The sequence below is a fragment of the Homarus americanus genome, unplaced genomic scaffold (genome assembly GCF_018991925.1).
Source record: "Homarus americanus isolate GMGI-L3 unplaced genomic scaffold, GMGI_Hamer_2.0 scaffold34360, whole genome shotgun sequence".
Taxonomy (NCBI): Eukaryota; Metazoa; Arthropoda; class Malacostraca; order Decapoda; family Nephropidae; genus Homarus; species Homarus americanus.
In genome coordinates this window covers 3,355,344-3,372,425 of record NW_024739403.1, presented here as the reverse complement: position 1 = coordinate 3,372,425, position 17,082 = coordinate 3,355,344, and the positions used below count along the sequence as shown (strand labels likewise).

General features: G+C 34.7%; 1 protein-coding gene across 1 annotated transcript in view; it reads left to right on the top strand.

The window, feature by feature from the left end:
• The window catches only part of LOC121874613, a 187,082-nt gene extending 171,703 nt beyond the window's left edge, over positions 1 to 15,379 (top strand). Inside the window, exon 23 of the mRNA XM_042378841.1 lies at positions 12,473 to 15,379. Within this exon, the coding sequence (XP_042234775.1) occupies positions 12,473 to 12,556 (84 nt within the window). The 3' untranslated portion in view covers positions 12,557 to 15,379. The remainder of the gene's footprint in view (positions 1 to 12,472) is intronic.
• Positions 15,380 to 17,082: the final 1,703 nt, after the last annotated feature.

Here is a 17,082-nt window from a genome sequence, read left to right as displayed (position 1 = left end):
CCAATCTGGAAAATGTGAAGGTCCGAAAAAAGTGAATCCATGGTGGTCTGAATGTAACCCTGCTTATCTGGACTGTTTCCGGAAAATCAGATATAAGTCTGGTTGTCGTTAACTGTTTTCTCTGATATGACAGTTTCATACTGTAAATTGTTCATCCGTAGTATAAATAGTAGAAGTGTTTTTCCATGTGTACTGGATAGGAGTGTGTCACCAACCAGGGACCAGATGCACTAACTTACTTAAATCACTTAAGTCATCTGTCTTAACTAAGACCATATGCACAATGCAATTTAAGTGTGCTAGATTCTGGGATCTTGGAAACGTAACATAAGTCATCTCGTGTATCTTAAGAGAGCAAACTGGTCTTGCGTTCACTCGAATAATACCGCTTTTTTCGTAGTGTGCGGTCTTTCATGAATTTTGATCTTGTAATACATTGGAAAAGTATTTTAAATGCAATCTACAAAAAAAAATCATATTTTGTTATTTTTCTTTAAAATAAAATTTTTATGATTGGTACTTCGTACCTCCGCCAACTTATTTTGTTTACACAAAATCGTGAAGGTAAAAGTCCCCCCCCCTCCCCCCCAATGAATGCATGCATGTGTGTGTGTGCGCGCACACACACACACACACACACACACACACACACATACACCTACCCCTGCTGCACTTCATCACCACCAAATGTATCCATTTTGTGAGCCACTGTTTATGCCATTAAGGGTGTATGAAAAATATCCCCAAGAGATTTTGAAAACTGCTAGCGGAAAAATTTTAGATTCAGCAGGCCTGCCAACATGTACACGAAGTGTTCATTGAATTTTTGCTTGTTTTTCCCTCTCTATGTTGATGTCCCATACCCATAATCCTGTTTTATATGGTTACTCGAGTAATACAGCCAACTGTGGACACCTGCGTTTGGGAAGTCATGACTCAAATCCTCATTCCTCATAAAGTGAGTTCTATCATGTCTAGGTTTCCCTTACCATATTTTATAATGAAAATGATAATGTTTACAGGATTCAATATTTTGCTTCTCATCATAAATAAATGGCTTCTCTCATAATTTTTTTTTTTTTTGTGTTAGGTGGGAGGGAGGAGGGAGAGAAGATAAAGTGAGATGTCACCTTCGATACACTGCATCTTTTTATTCTCAAGTGAAAATACAAATTATGTATTATAGTTTTTCTGTTTTTGAAAATTTTATATTATTTGTGATGAATCATGCACCATAAGAGGCTGATCACAGTAGAATATAATAATTATGATACAATAATAGTCAGGTCGAAAGCTGGCCTTCACGACGGGAGGGGATGAATGGTTAGGGAAGAGATTACGTACCTTCTGATAAAGTTTGTCCTTTTATTTTGAAGTTAAATTACAAATTATGTATCATATTTTTTTCTATTATTTAATATGTTATACTTTTTGATGAAACATACACCATAAGAGGCTGATCACTATACAGTACAGCACCCCCATTAAAGACAATACAGGTATATACTTTACATAAAACACTGTAGATGGTTGACTCACTGTGATGTTCAGGTACAATTTAGTTTGAGGCACTTTTACAGTACAGTATGTTAATTGTTTGGCACTTAAATTTTAAACTGGATAGTAATGATTTCTACTTATGGCTTGAACATTAGTTACTGTATATGTTTTTTTTCTTCACTTCATATACTATACTTAATGTTAACTGTACAAAGTTAATATTACTATAGAGACAGGCCCATCCTTTAGGAGGGGCGGCCGCCCGGGGCCCCGCTGGGCCCAGCACTAGACCCAGTGACCTCGGACACATTACCTGTTGACTGGTTAATCTGACCTGATGGCTTATGCCACCATCGCAACCGTGACCTTACCATCCATAGCGACAGTCCCATGGGGGTTGGTGGGGGTGGGTTCCTCTGACCGCATAATCTGGGGCCCCACAGTGGCTGAGTTGCCCCAGGCCCCGCACCCTCCTAGGGACGGCCCTGTATAGAGACATAGAATCATGAGACATTGATGGGGTAGGAGAAGCCATCACAACACAAAAAGTTTGTAGTAAACCACTAAAAATTCAGTGCACTGGTGATATGATATGATATATATATATATATATATATATATATATATATATATATATATATATATATATATATATATATATATATATATATATATATATATATATATATATATATATATATATATATATATATACACACACACACACACATCAGCCACTCATGGTATGTGTTGGGTTGGCATATCCGGGTTTCTAAACATTTCTTCCTGTGTTCCACAATGAAAGGTACGGAAAACAACGCAATAATTTTTTTGCGTACTGTACAAATACATAAATTAGTATTAAATTTGATCAGATTCCAATGGATGGGTCACGCTTACAGCAAAGAATTATTTAAATTTATTATTTTTTATTATTTTTGTCATCATTAATTATATTATTGTAATTGTTATTATCATCAATCAATATTATTATTATTATTATGGAGTTGGGAAAAAACATCTGAAACACCTAACAATTTATTTATTTATTTATTTATTTTTTATAAATTTTTTGTTGGAGACTATATTCTAATATTCAGTGCTTTAAACCTCAAGTAACAGATTTGTGGCTCTAGTTTTCATACACATTTTGTTATCTATACCAGAATCTGGTTTTATTATGGGAATTAATAAAGGCAGTTAGTCACTATTTCATTCTTCCAAAAGGACCACTGTACAGTAACCCAGTTGGTGGTGGCATTAATGTAACAAGAATTGTGGATCATTATTATTTTTTTCAAGCAAATAAGAAGATTTACTAAATACAGTATGAGGTGAAGTCACAGGTTATGAATTTCATTACAGTAGAGTTTTCATAGATAAAATTTAGTCACTGAAAATGTTGATATAGGACAGAAGTAATGAATGGCACCCGAAGTAAAGTAATAAGATAAGGAAAATTTTTGGCAGTACAGTATTGAAAAATGAGATTGGCCAAGTGGTTGGATTGATAACTCAATTGCATTTCAAATACAGTGAACCCTCACTTTACGCGGTCAATTGAACCCACTGCGGCCCGCGTAAAGTGAGAAACGCGTAAAGTGAACAACATAACATATGGGATTAATTGAAATAGAGACCGGGCCGACCCCCAAACTCCACTTTTTCAGACACAATACCTACGTTGTAGTAAAAATAACTTCTTAATTTTATGATGGTATGCACACACAATTAATAATTAAGAGAAATATCAATAATATTAGGTTTTTTAACACTTACATTAGTAGAAAAGATGGCTGGGCACACCGGGATGGGGGGTTGGTTCCGAGGCAGAGGGCAGATTATTGGCCCTCACCTGTATCACTTGTATCAATTGTATCACTATCCACCACAGAGGCTTGCAGGGCCTCTTTGTCAAACCCCTCAAAGTCCATATAAGTCCATATCCTCGCTATCATTATCACTATCACTGACTTGGGCCGGCTGTGGTGGGTGGCGGGTGAAGAACTCGGTAATGTTTTGATGACTGGGCGACCTTGTGTGCACCCTGCTCGCGCCGCTCTCCGCGTAAAAGGGTACACACACCGCGGAAAGTAAGCATTCCGGTTTCGGCAGGGTACCGCGTAAACGTGGAAACACGTAAAGTGGGACCGCGTAAAGCGAGGGTTGACTGTACTGTACACTACATGTAACAACTTGTCTTAACCTTGACTTTGGCTCTTATCTCTATAAAAAAAATTTTAAGCATTTTTAAAGTTATCAACTTCAGGCTGTACTGAAAGTGTCTTGTGAGTGAGTAACTATTCATGTCAGAAAGTATAAAGAAAATGTAATGTCTCATGTTCTTTGAGAGGCCAAATTACTATGAATGTAACTACATACTTTAAATATACTGTAGTGTCACATCACTTATCAGAATAATAATAATTGGGTTTTTCTCTTTCTAACAAAAAAATCGTTCCCTCTCTAATACGACATAGTTTTCCATGTTAATACAATCTAAACCAGCAGAATCCATCTCCCTCAAAGCTGGTTTCTATGCCCCTCCATACAGTCCACCAGGTAGACCGATCACCAACCTTCAACACTTCTCCCAGAATAGTTGTGTGTGTTCACAGCATACATTAATGTGTGTAGTAATTGAGTAGCAAGAATATTGACAAGAAAAACAAACTTATTGGTTAGTTTCTTAAAAAGATGTTACCATCTAGGACTTTGAATATGAAATAATAAAGCATTTTAAAGCTGTTAATATGTTAATAGATTTTGCATTTCAAACCATGAAAATTAATTACCACTGGTGGCATAAAACTATATACATTATGTTTGATGAAATTAGATTTGCTTATTTGTAATGCTATCCAGACTTTTTCCTTTGAACTAAATTTTTTATTCATTTTTTGAGGAGTTCACTTGTTAAAATATGAAGAAAGCTTGATTGAACATTTTTCAAGTCATGTACCACCTGACTCCATACATTTTTCATTTAAAAATATGCCATTGCATGAATATTTTACACTGCAATAGGCAGGCATGACTTTTAAGTATTGAGGATACAGTTCTTGCTTAATTAAATAAACAGCCATTCCTTGCTAATAAAGTCTATTTGAACACTCTTGCTCATCACTTTTGTTTGAAACTAAATTTGGCATGGCCCAGTTGTCTGGTAGAATAAAAAATCTACTTTTTGTTCTTTAGGGTGGCCAGTAAACCATGCAGTTATATCTATTGACTGAACATAAATTATGAAGTTCACTTTTGTAGTGATTGTTGTCATCAATAATTTTTGGTTGTACAGTACGTATATCAAAATGGTTTGTCTATTTTATCACATTTCTAACGTGAATCAGAACTGGTAATTGCAAATGGATGTGAGTAAGGACACATACAAGTTTAATTGAAATGTGGTTAGTATATTCATAGCGACATGTCCAGTAACTATGAAGCAAATTACCTGGGTGAATATCTATTACAGTCCATATTGAATACCTTAGTACTGTAGTTGCTAATCCAGTGTGTAAGTTGGCTACTGGTACCTTTTCATAAATCACTGTTTAACCTGGTCATCTCCACCTTTAGTTCGGTTGGTTGTGTCATTTAATCATAATTTGGGGAAAATGTTTCTAAATACTCAAACTTTTCAGAGTGTTGCTCAGATAGATGCAGGTTATTACTCATCTACCAAATGTCAAATTGAAAACATTGAAAATTGAGATTATTCCATACGTACTAATGTCACATACCCTACCCATCGCTTTGCACTGAGGATGCCTTCTGAGCAAAGTAAATGGAGGATTACATTCTACTCCCCACTCCCTTTATGGTACCTACTATTTATATTATCTTAGATAATTACATAAAACTTATTTCATATTACATGTACTAAGACATTATGCGGTGTCCAACATCAAGATATGATTATTAATTATAAGTGCTCACCAGTACTCACAGTAAACCTCATCCAGTTGTAGCTGGAGCCAGTTCCTATGTGTTTTTTCTACACTTACCCACAACATCTTCTCCGACTGTAGGTTCCGTATCCTTAACATTATCTTTGCAGCTACTGGGGTTGTTTGGATGACCGTATTCGTTTTTTTAAGCTCACCTTGTGATTAAATGTTTCCTTTACTCATTTACATTGAACACAAACTATCAGCAAGTTCTTCTCTTATCAAGTTGTCAAAAAAAATGTACACTGTAACCTAAACATAATCTTGGGTTTCTTGCCGGGATACCTTGCTGAGGAGGAGTACTGGCAGGATGTTTGAATGTTGCCATTATATGACTACTGTATATAGAAAATAGTAAAACACCTTGCTAATGAACTTTTGAATGAGTATGGGACCACTTGATGCTATAAAAGCTGTGTGGGTATTAAGGACAGTGTGTGAGTGCATCATACATCTGGTATTTGTGCTTTCAGGATGCACCACACATCCCTCAGTACTTAGTTAGGTTTATAATTTAAATTTGGCACAGGCCAGTGCTCAAACATAGCTCTTCTACCCATATATATGTGCAAATCACCCCTTTTACACAGTAAATTTTGGTATTAGAAAAAACTGTGCAAGATCAAGTCTGTGCAAAGCAAGGGAGAGGTGTAATGGTTATACATATACTTTACTGGAGTGAAATAAAGAACAGTACTGTACCATGTTTAGAGGTTACCAAGTGGAAATTACTTATTGGGTACCTTGTAAGGCAAATGTACTGTATTTCAATTTCAATTCACATTTTGGACTTATACACTTTTAAGGTTGAAAAATGAAGAAGTACTATATAATAATTAACTTTCACTTTAAAAATGCTACATAGTAAATAACAGAACTATACCAGTAAGTCATAAATGGGAAAATTCAAACTAGTGTTTATAGCATATAAATAAAAGCAATTATTTTAGTAAGAAGAACTTAGTAAATTAAATAAATGCAGTACCCAGTATTTCAAGATATTTTTGTCTACAGTAATAGACAAGCTTTTTATTTTTCTTAATAAGGAAGATAATTGTTGCTTAGAAATATGGATGGATCTACCTCTTGAGATCATTGAAATAGTTAGTGTTTTTTAATCTACCTACTCATTGCTCATATACAGTCAGATCTCATGACGGGGCAGTTGGCAAAGTTTTTTAAAATATGAATTTTGTTCTTAATGAAAATCACTTGCAGCACGTGACATGAAAACCCACCACTTTATTAGTAAAATAAAGTGTTTGTTCCTTGTTTCATGAATGGAAGTATTGTTTATTTAGTTCAGTCCCAAAATTTTATAAAGGCAATGTACTTTTCTTATAACATGAAAGATATCAGAACTAGGGCACAAAGTCATAAAGAATGCATGGATCTCATTACTCTGTATTAAGATTTAGGATGCTGGGGAGGTACAGGGAACTTAGCATAGTCCACCTCAACCCCACCATGCTGCCCCCACCTCTCCTCAGGTGCTATCAGTACAACCTTACTTGAAGTGCTCATTAACCTCATTTTGTTGTACTAATTGATTATGTTTGCTTTTGTTAGATTTAATTATACATTTGAGATGAATTTTATCTAAATTTTCATATGTTTTAAGCACAGAAGTCTTTATGTTGTTGGAATATATTAGAACCAGATTTGATATTCATTTAGAATTTGTAACTGCAGTATTAAGAACTGATTACAGAATTATTTTAGTCCATTTTTGGAGTTCTTACTCTGGTTTATTATAAAATAAAACTGTAATAGAATGAGGTTATATGACATGGGAGGTGTGGTAATACTGCAAGAAAAAACATATACTGTACCAGTGAAGTTTGGTAACACAACAAGCAAACTCAAGTTTGGTGACGTACAGTGTGCATCAGTATCACAAGAAGAAGGAAATGAAATCACATATACAAATGCAGCCAAGATCACATACAAATTTCAGGCTTCTTCAATAAAGTGTGTCAGCCAAATAAACCAACTGTACAAAGATTTACACTAGTTTTGTGTGAACAGGATATGAAGTTTTGAAGTCTGTCTCTGAACAAAGTGGGAAGTTTCTTTTACAATGAGTAGCTAATGATCCCACTGATTCCTCCACACATTAACACAGTATTGAGATTAATAAGATGTTACTGATAAGAAGTATCAGTGAATGCTAATTTACTAGCCTTATGTAAAAAAGTATTTACTAGTGAATGTTGCAGAATCTTATTTTACAGATTCTTGTTTTAAAGATTATTTGAAAATTAGAACAGTGCATTTTTTTGCATATTTTTACTGGTGATATTTAAGTCTATTGGTATTGTTGCCAATATTACTTTCAAACAGTATCATAGTTTATGTAAAGTAGTGTAGCTTTTAAATGTCATTTGTAAATGGTTATGTCCATCATTGTCCAATTTTAGATATATTCAATAACCAAGAGTGCTCGAGATGTCCATTGCTAATGTAGACAGCGGTAGTGTGTTACAGAATCAGTTGTGTATTACTTTTATACTGAATACTTTTTGTATATTTTATTTGAAACCATAAGTGGCTTCTGTAGCTAATCATTATGATCACTAAGAAACATTAAATAAAAAAACAATTCAAAGATGCATCTCAAAATTGCTTAAGTTCTATTATCTAAACCTTAAAACCATTATACTGTATTAATGAACGAGAGATATCAGAAAAAAATTTACTAGTTACTGAAACTGGTAACTTGTGAACATTGAGTCCTAGTCATCATCATATCATAAATGGAAGAACTTTTTAGGTCTGCTTGTTGTTTAGGTAAATCTTACGTTCTCTATGAAGGTTCAACGTGAGAGGATTGCCGGTTGCATTTGCCGTAATATTTGAATCACCACAAAACTTTCCAATCTGTATTTCAAGCCTGTTGTGTCTCTCTACAGCCATAAAATTCAACCGAGACCCTCACCTTGAAACCATTAACTGCCGCATACATTTTGCCTAGCAGGTAGCCATTATGTTAAAGTATGGCTATAGTTATCCTTGTCCTCTCAACTGGATCCACACTTTCTGTATCCTATCTCCAGCTTATAATGAAAGTTTTCTCTTTTTCTCTCCCTCTCATTGTTTCCTTACGAAATTAGGACATGAGTGCTTGAAAACAATCATAAATTAGTCAGCCTCATTTAATGCTTTGCCCAAAATCTTCTCTGGAATATGCAAATTAACTGAAATGTTGTCAAGAATCTTTATCATTATTATTTCAAGTGAGGAATAGACCAATAGGATACTGCTTATGGGTCGGTGTATTGATACTGTTTTGGCCATGTTTTGTTTTTATAAGAATATGTGGAAATATTGTTTGTGTAGATGTCAAGTTTGTCCTGTTATATACATTGTCTGAGACCATGTTTGTCTTGTGGTTAATCAATTTGTTTGTAAAATGGTAGAAGCTAAATTGAAGTAAAGAGAAGTGTGGATGGACAAGATTTTTTACTACCCAGAAAATATTCTCTATAAATATTATCAATCATTACCACATGAGGAGGTTATATGCATGCATGCATACATACATGTGTGTATTTCCAGGTATAGACCCTCAAATCCATATCCCTTGGGTCCATGACTGAACCAATTTTAAGGATTATTCAGCTCCCAGGGTCCTAGGTTATCCAGATGTGCTGAATTACCTAAGGTCTATCGGGAATATATCAAGATTTGCCTCGCACTCACAGAAACTCAGTTGAATGTTTGTTTTACTTCTTAAATAAAATTATTAAGAAAGTTATATGTACTGCTGTACTTAAAATAAAACATTAAACATAGTCTATTTTAGAAGTTGAAAGCTCTCTGAATGGGTTCATTTATGTCCAATTACATACCAGCAGCTCGGACATTGGTGATGTATCGAGACCAACCCCCTAATTTTGGCCTGACAATGGTCATCGTCCGGCCAAAACCGCTAATGCACGGAATATGGAACGCATCTCTCACTGCACTTGTCAGCTGTGGTCTACCTGTGTGCCACCACGCAGCCACCCAGTGCACTACAATTCTAGACTTTATTCCATGGTGATTGCAAATGCCCTTGTTTTAAATTGCCCAGAGGTCTAACATGGCCATTTTATCCCATTTTGTTGAGTCGGCTGTTAACCCATTTTTGGGGGTGGAGTCATAATGGTGTATTTTGTTGTCAAAAGACAGAAAATTTTTATAATATTGCACGTTAAGCATTTAAACTTCCCACTATGCATCAATTGTGTACGTGTGTCGAGGGGAATTCCCCAGAGCCTCTCGGCAAGCAAGCCAAATATGAATGTAAAATTGTCTTTATTTTGCATTCATAAATATTTTATTTATTTCCTCTCATTACGTGCATGTTCATAGAAAACTATGTAATAAATATAAAATTAGAAGGATTTGCTAATTTATTTTGCCATGATGAATATTTTTAAATAGAATAACAAGGACCACGTGACATCAACAACGGGCCTCGACTGTCTGGCCACTCTGAACATAAACAATGCTTCTTTTTTCTTTCAATAAATTGGATTTTATTTCAATGTTTTCTATCTACTTCCATAAATTTTATTTATTTTTATTGATTTAATAACAAATGAAAATACAGTGGGGTATGCTATAACGAATCTAATTGGTTCTAGAACCTTGTTCGTTATAGCATTCGTTCGTTATAGGATTAATTCGTTCCAGGCCCCCAAATACAACCACTTAACACTGAAAAATATAATATAAAATTGTAAAAAAGTGCATAAATAAGCATCTAAACCCCTGAAATAAAGAACATCATTAATACTTGTAATAAAAAAACAATAAATTAGTAAAAAAAAAAAAGAAAAAAAAGAATTTTTTTTTCTAAATAATGTTCGTTGTAGGAGTTTCGTTCGTTATAGCAATCTCAATTTTATAGGTAAAACCGTTCGTTATAGGAATATTCGTAGTAGGATCCGTTCGTTATAGCATACCCCACTGTATAACAAATTATTTACGTAAACACTTGATCAAAAAATAACATATGAGTAATGACAACACCTCTACCCTCTACACGTGTCGCTACACTCTACCTCACGTCGCCAAAACAATATGATGTTTTCTGTAAGTTAGATACAAAAAAAATATGTTGCAATGGAAAGACACTTGATTAAAAGTTGTTGGGATCTCTTAGTTATGTACTGTGGTATGTTAGTGTCTTGGTGTCAAGGTGACAGTGAACAAGGGAGGAATAAATATGGGATTAGGCAGGGAGGCCAGCTCTGAAGTTGGAATTAGTCTTATTTTCGCTTATTTAGGCTGCGAGATGATACTAGAGAGTGCGGAATGTTCGTAAATACAACAGCGATTAAAAACGGCAGTGACGCTGTTGTGCCGATGCCGTCCTACCGTTTTAAAGCGGCAGGGACACTTAATGGGTTAATTGAAGTGTATGCAGTAGGTTGTATCATCACAAGAGCTGCTCCTTTGTGCTCCTTAATGGTTTAGAATCTTGTAGGTTTACTTATTAATGATGAACAGATCATAAAGAAAGGATTGAAGTGAGAAATTTCTAATTTGTAAGTGAAGGGAAGAAACTAGTGACCTGGATTCCCCTCCTCCTTCCTTGGTGGAATTATAAATTGGCAGGAATTGAAAGTTTCTTGAGCCCTGACTTTTAGCATCATTGGACTAGTTAATTACAGAATCAAAGGGGAATTAAGTCTTTGACAGTGATTTGACTGTTTTGTATTGGAAAATGTTATGGTATTTATAGGGAAAAATGTTACTTGAGCTTGTCTGCCAAGATAATGTATCCTGCCTTTAAATATAAAATAAGTCCTCTCGTTAAAGGCAGATATGGATATCACAGGTGATTCATTTCTCTTATCATAAAATGGGATTTCACACTTTAATCTACCATTTGTACTGTACATATTTTAATTACTCTACAAGAAACTAGCTTAAATAAATCACTACCGTTTGTAATTAGAGAGTGAATGTTATTAGGTACCCTGTACAGACAGTCCCCGACTTAGGACAGGGTTAGGGACCCAATTCCAGGTTGTAAGTCGAATTGGTCGTAAGTCGAAAATGCGAAAATAATACATAGAAAATCTAAAATGGATGTCTCTTTTTCTTCTCAGCACCATGAAACTCTCACTTTTATGCTTGCCAGCCATTTTAAAGAGAATTACAAACGAAAATTTTGTCAGTACATAGCGCAATCACTAACGCCGGGACTCAAAAATACGTAATTTGACAAAATTTTGGTACGACTGCGGCGGTCGTATTTCCGGGTGGTCGTAAGTTGAGGAGTACCTGTACTGTACACTTAGTGCCATTATGCTGTCACTCATGAGAACTGGTGTGATCTAGATTGCGTAACACAACCTCCATTTTTAGATAAAGCCCTGACAAGTAGGTGCTGGGGTGTATGGAGATTTCCCTAGTTCACCCTCTTATAACAAGCTTGTTGAAGGATATGTAAATATATTTAATTTTGTAAATTTTATTTTTACATCACATACAGGGTGTTTCAGAAAAAAAATTACTGTACCCACACTACCTTTCATAGTCCCTCCTTACTGATGTGTGGGGACAATGTTATTGTTGTACTGTAATACTGTACAGGCATTTATGTTATCTCCATAAGAATGTGTAAAACAGTGTGTACATTATTTTGGGGGACACCCTGTATTTATGATTTTTTCTTGAATCTGAAATCTGTTTTGAGTGAATACTGTACTGTACTGTGTTTGTTTTCGTTTTTTGTGCTAAATATTATGTTGCTCTGTCTTTCTATTTTTGTTTGATTTTTTTAGATTCTTGCTGATAAAGATTGTTGATTTTTATTTACTGCATAATTATAAATTTTGAATGGTGCAGTGAACTTAATAAGGAACTTAACCCATTCCTTACTGCATTGGTGAACTGGCATATCCATAGATGATGATAATAAATCATGCTAACTGGAGCTGTTAGAGCTTGTGGTAAGGAAGGGATAATGGCTACCACAAGATTTGTTGCCCATGAATATCACTATGGTACTTATTATTTTACAGAAGCGACTGCACAAGCGCCAGAGTTCGTATACCCACTTCACCCTGACCATGGAAGTGCATGACGAGTCACTGGAGTATGTGTGAGGTACAAACATCTCATGGATGTCGAACACACATGGAAGGGCTCAATTATTGTCTCAATAAGATAGCATAATCAGTAGATGGAGAGCAGAATATGAAGTGTTCAATCACATGACAAATCAACTCGTTAAGGCCTCTTGTGTACTTGTTATAAAGGCCAGAAATGAGTTGAGCTCTCATATCCCATCACAGTTTACTTGTGGTTTTAATCTGTTGGTTGCTTATCTTTATATTATGTAGTTGCTGTTTCTTCGATCACTGAGGCTACATTATAGAGGCTAACATATTCATCCTTTACTCTTCCTCATTTTTTATTATTTATTTATTTACCATATTGGTAATGTTAAATTCAGTCCTTAACTAGAGATATTGTAGTCACATATGCAATCATAATTATAGTAACATTAAATTTTAGCTATGCAAAGTACAGTACAAGTAAACATAGTAAGAATATAGTTTAATAATTTCTTATACATTTTAAACACAGAGTTGCCAAAATACCTTCTTTTTTATTTTCTTTCTTTTTTGTTAAACACAATCAGTATTTGTTTGAGAGTATCTGCTTAGAGCACTTTAGTAAAGTGTAGATAGAGTTTCTTTAATAGCCCTAATAGCACCTTACAGGGATACAATTCATAATCACACTGAGTGCCTTCAGCTCAAATCTCTGGTGATTCGTCTTGCACTTCACACTGGTCACTGCGTGTTGTGTGTACGCATGCCTGTTTGTCCAACTGCGCCACCTACCCAACTGTGTGTGCACATGCATGTCCATCAACCTGACTCGCCTCCCCGTCTTTGTGCTCCTGCCTACTCAGCTTTGTGTGTGCAAGATTGTCATGTGCATAGCTAGCCAACGCATTGTTGTGATGGAGTTTTTGCTATTATTTTACGATTATGCAAATGTTGTTAAAGGCTTTGCTAGGACACTAAGTTTAAGTCTTTGATGAGGGGTTATCTGTGCACCTCCCCTGAGCCCACTTGTTGGGTTATGTATAAATACATAAAATCACTGAGTAGATATGGTTGTTGTTCTTTGAGACAGTCTCAAGAAAATTATAGGAACTAAAATTTTTAATATTTTATTAGTGGTTATAAGGGGAAAGAAGAACTATACTATATCTGAAAATCTGGATGAAGGTTGTTTTGTTATTACAGTATTACAGGTGTATTGTTATTATTATTAATGGCAAGATTGGAAAAAATTAAGTTTAGATTGTGAAAAATCTGGTTTACTGGGTACAGTATGTGTTTTTTCTGAAAGAAGGTATTTGTACTTGAATCAGTTTTGCATTTTACTATTTTACTAAATTTATCATCCTTATGGTGATGGTCTCAAAGAACAACAAATCATTGGCAATGCAAAGTATTTTTTCTTATCTTGATCACAGTATGCCGTACCATCCTTTATTGTGTTATGTTTACCTTTACATTAGTCCTAAATTATGAAGTCAACCAACATTAAACCTCATCAGGAAAAGTGACATGAATATTGTGAGTCCTTATATCTCTTGTCATATTGAGTGTGTTATGGGATCGTCTAAGTGAATTTGCCCAAACACTTTAATACCTCTTACATTTACATGATCTCAGTAAATCAGGAACTCTAGTGTGACTTGTGTTTATGGATGGCTGGGTTCAAGGGCATCAAATGAACATTGAATTGTAGAAGTTGAAAATTTTGTGATAAGACTACTTTTTAGCCAAACTCAGACCCTAGAAAGTAAAATGTAGGTTACTTTAATGAGTGGAACAACAGGCAACATGTAGGTTTGTGGGAGGTGCACATTGACTCTTGTATTATATGGCCTTGTCTTTATTTGTGCTTAAAGCTGTGTGTTTTTATATAACTGTGTCTATAGTTTGCATTTGCTGTTGTGTAAAAGTTTTTATTATATTTTATGGAAACTTTAATGACTGTTATTGCTAAATATTGTCTTAATATTCTTGTATGATCAATATTTTTTCTTTCTAGAACCATGGTACAGTATCTGTATCTGAAATATAAAAATAGGCAATTATGTTCATTAGATAACTTTTGTAGGCATGTAGGTAACGTGTCAGTTTGAATAAGCAGGACACTCCCCGGATGATTACCATGTCATCTGTATATTGTGGAAAGTGACCACAGCATACAATTTTTTAAGAAAATTTAAAATTGCGAAGATCTTTTGGGATTATGCAAAGGGTAGGAGGATATGACTAGTGGGTGGTTCATTTGGAATGTAGTTAGATAACTGTATTTAACTTTGCCATTATCTAACAATCTTGTGAAACTTGTAGGATTGGGGAATTATATATACTGTATATGCTCAATTATCCACAGATGTTGGAAATAGACCTTTTGCATGTCATCAGTTTTTTATGGATAAGTAACACCATGTAGTGCTCAACTAGAAACACAAAAAAACCTGAATTCAACACACACACACACACACACACACACACACACACACACACACACACACACACACATACATACATATTAATAACCCACATTACTTAACCTTGAAAATATTCCATCACCCCCACAGTAAAATTATCATCATTCCACTCTGCATCATTCAAAGTATTTTATTTGCAACATAATTCACAGGAAGGACATTTATGTTTCTCAACCCAGTCAATTAATAGATGCCAAAGCTTACAAATTACACACAAGATGGTGATGATGTGTTTTTTCTGTTTAAATCTCGGTGTTAAAACCGCTGTCATAGAAATACTCAGGAACGGTAATTTTTCTCCCAAAAGTGAAAGAAATATGCTGTAAAGATGTTACTGTATAGTGATACTTAAAGAAATAAAAACATCATGGTGACACTTAAAGTACTGTGTGTTATCTTACTTAACAAAACTAATAAGCCTCAATAATACACAATTTCTGTGGAACTCCTTCACTTCTCAGTACATAAGTGAGGCTATGTAGACCACACATGCACCAGAAATACAGGTATGGGACCATTTATACAGCTTGCTTGTGACCTAGAGGTTGCAGGATAGGTTTTTTATAAAATTTGGAGTGCCAGGCCTAAGACATAAGTAAACCATCTATAACCGAGTGTGAAGCCTCTGTTCAGATCACTATATCTACCCTTAAAGGTAGCTTTAACTCTACTGTACATTGTAACATTAAAAATTTTAATTGTAGGCACATAAACAGCAATAACAAAAGCACATAAATAATACAGTAATAATGAAAGCATAAAGAGAGCAAAAATGATACAAGTTAGTGTTCAAACTGATTTGCAGTTGTCCCTGATAATCACCTTAGCAATACAATGATCTCCACCACGGACCCACCTAGCTTCACGGATGTAAACCCATAGATACATAAAACTTTATACCTCATGATAATTATTTATTTTGTACTTTCTGTACTGTTGTGCAGTAGCATTGTTTGTCCATGTAAATGGGTAAAAAATAATTATAAAAATTACTTTTATCTACCCAAAATTACGAGTTGAAAAATACTTTATACCTTATGATGATTATTATTTATTTTTTTCATTACATATAGCTCACAGGGGGAATGGTTGGAAATATCCTTGGTCGGCCCAGGAATGACGTTTGACGCTCATTTTAAATAATTTGTAACCGAACATAACCGGTTTTTGCAGTGTTCCGAATACCAGGATGCCAGATAAACGGTCCCATACCCGTTTCTTTATATAGTTACAGCTTTGGAAGTGATATCACATGAGAAAACTCAGTGTATACTTAGGTAGTGAACTAACACTACAGTATTATGAGATTAGGGTCATTCACACCAAGATAATTACTCTTCAGACCATTGCTTTCATTAGTGGCTCTGGTTTGTAGGTACTGTACGTTCATATTGATCGAGCCTCTTATATTTCTGAAAGTATATTTAACTATTCTACATAAATTGTTCATATTGTACAAATGTAGGAGAGTCTGTAAGCCTGAGGTACATAATGTTTGGGAAGTATAGTACAATATGTGTACAGTACTGTATTCTAATATCAATCAAACAGTGTCTTGGTTTCATTGCAGATTGACAAAGCTGATGTGACTGTTTTTTTACACTTCACTTGATTGGTCATAATCCTCACCGTTTCATAGGCATTCAATGGGTATTTGCTGCAGATAGGCTATTTTGGACTGTCAATAGTCAATAGATTTATTAATTGTGCTAAAATAACCAAAAAACTGTGGATGATTGACATAAATGGGTATCTAATATGCAAATAATTTAAAATCTTGTATGAATTTATTAGTTGGCTGGTACAGGTGTGTAATATTTACACACTACAGAGTACTTCAAATTTAGGAATTGCATTTCTCTGTGTAAAATATCACTTGTTTGTAGTCATGGTCCATTACAAGCATTGTGACTAGGATAAATTTTTTATATTAATTATGATGCATTTGTTATTACTGGAAGCTATTATTATTTGATAGCCAAAGGGCAGCTATTTTTATAACTGGATTTTATGGTGGCATACCTTAAAGGCTATTGCTGTAGTTTGTTTACTTTGATCGTACTTTGTAAAGGAATATCTCTCTCT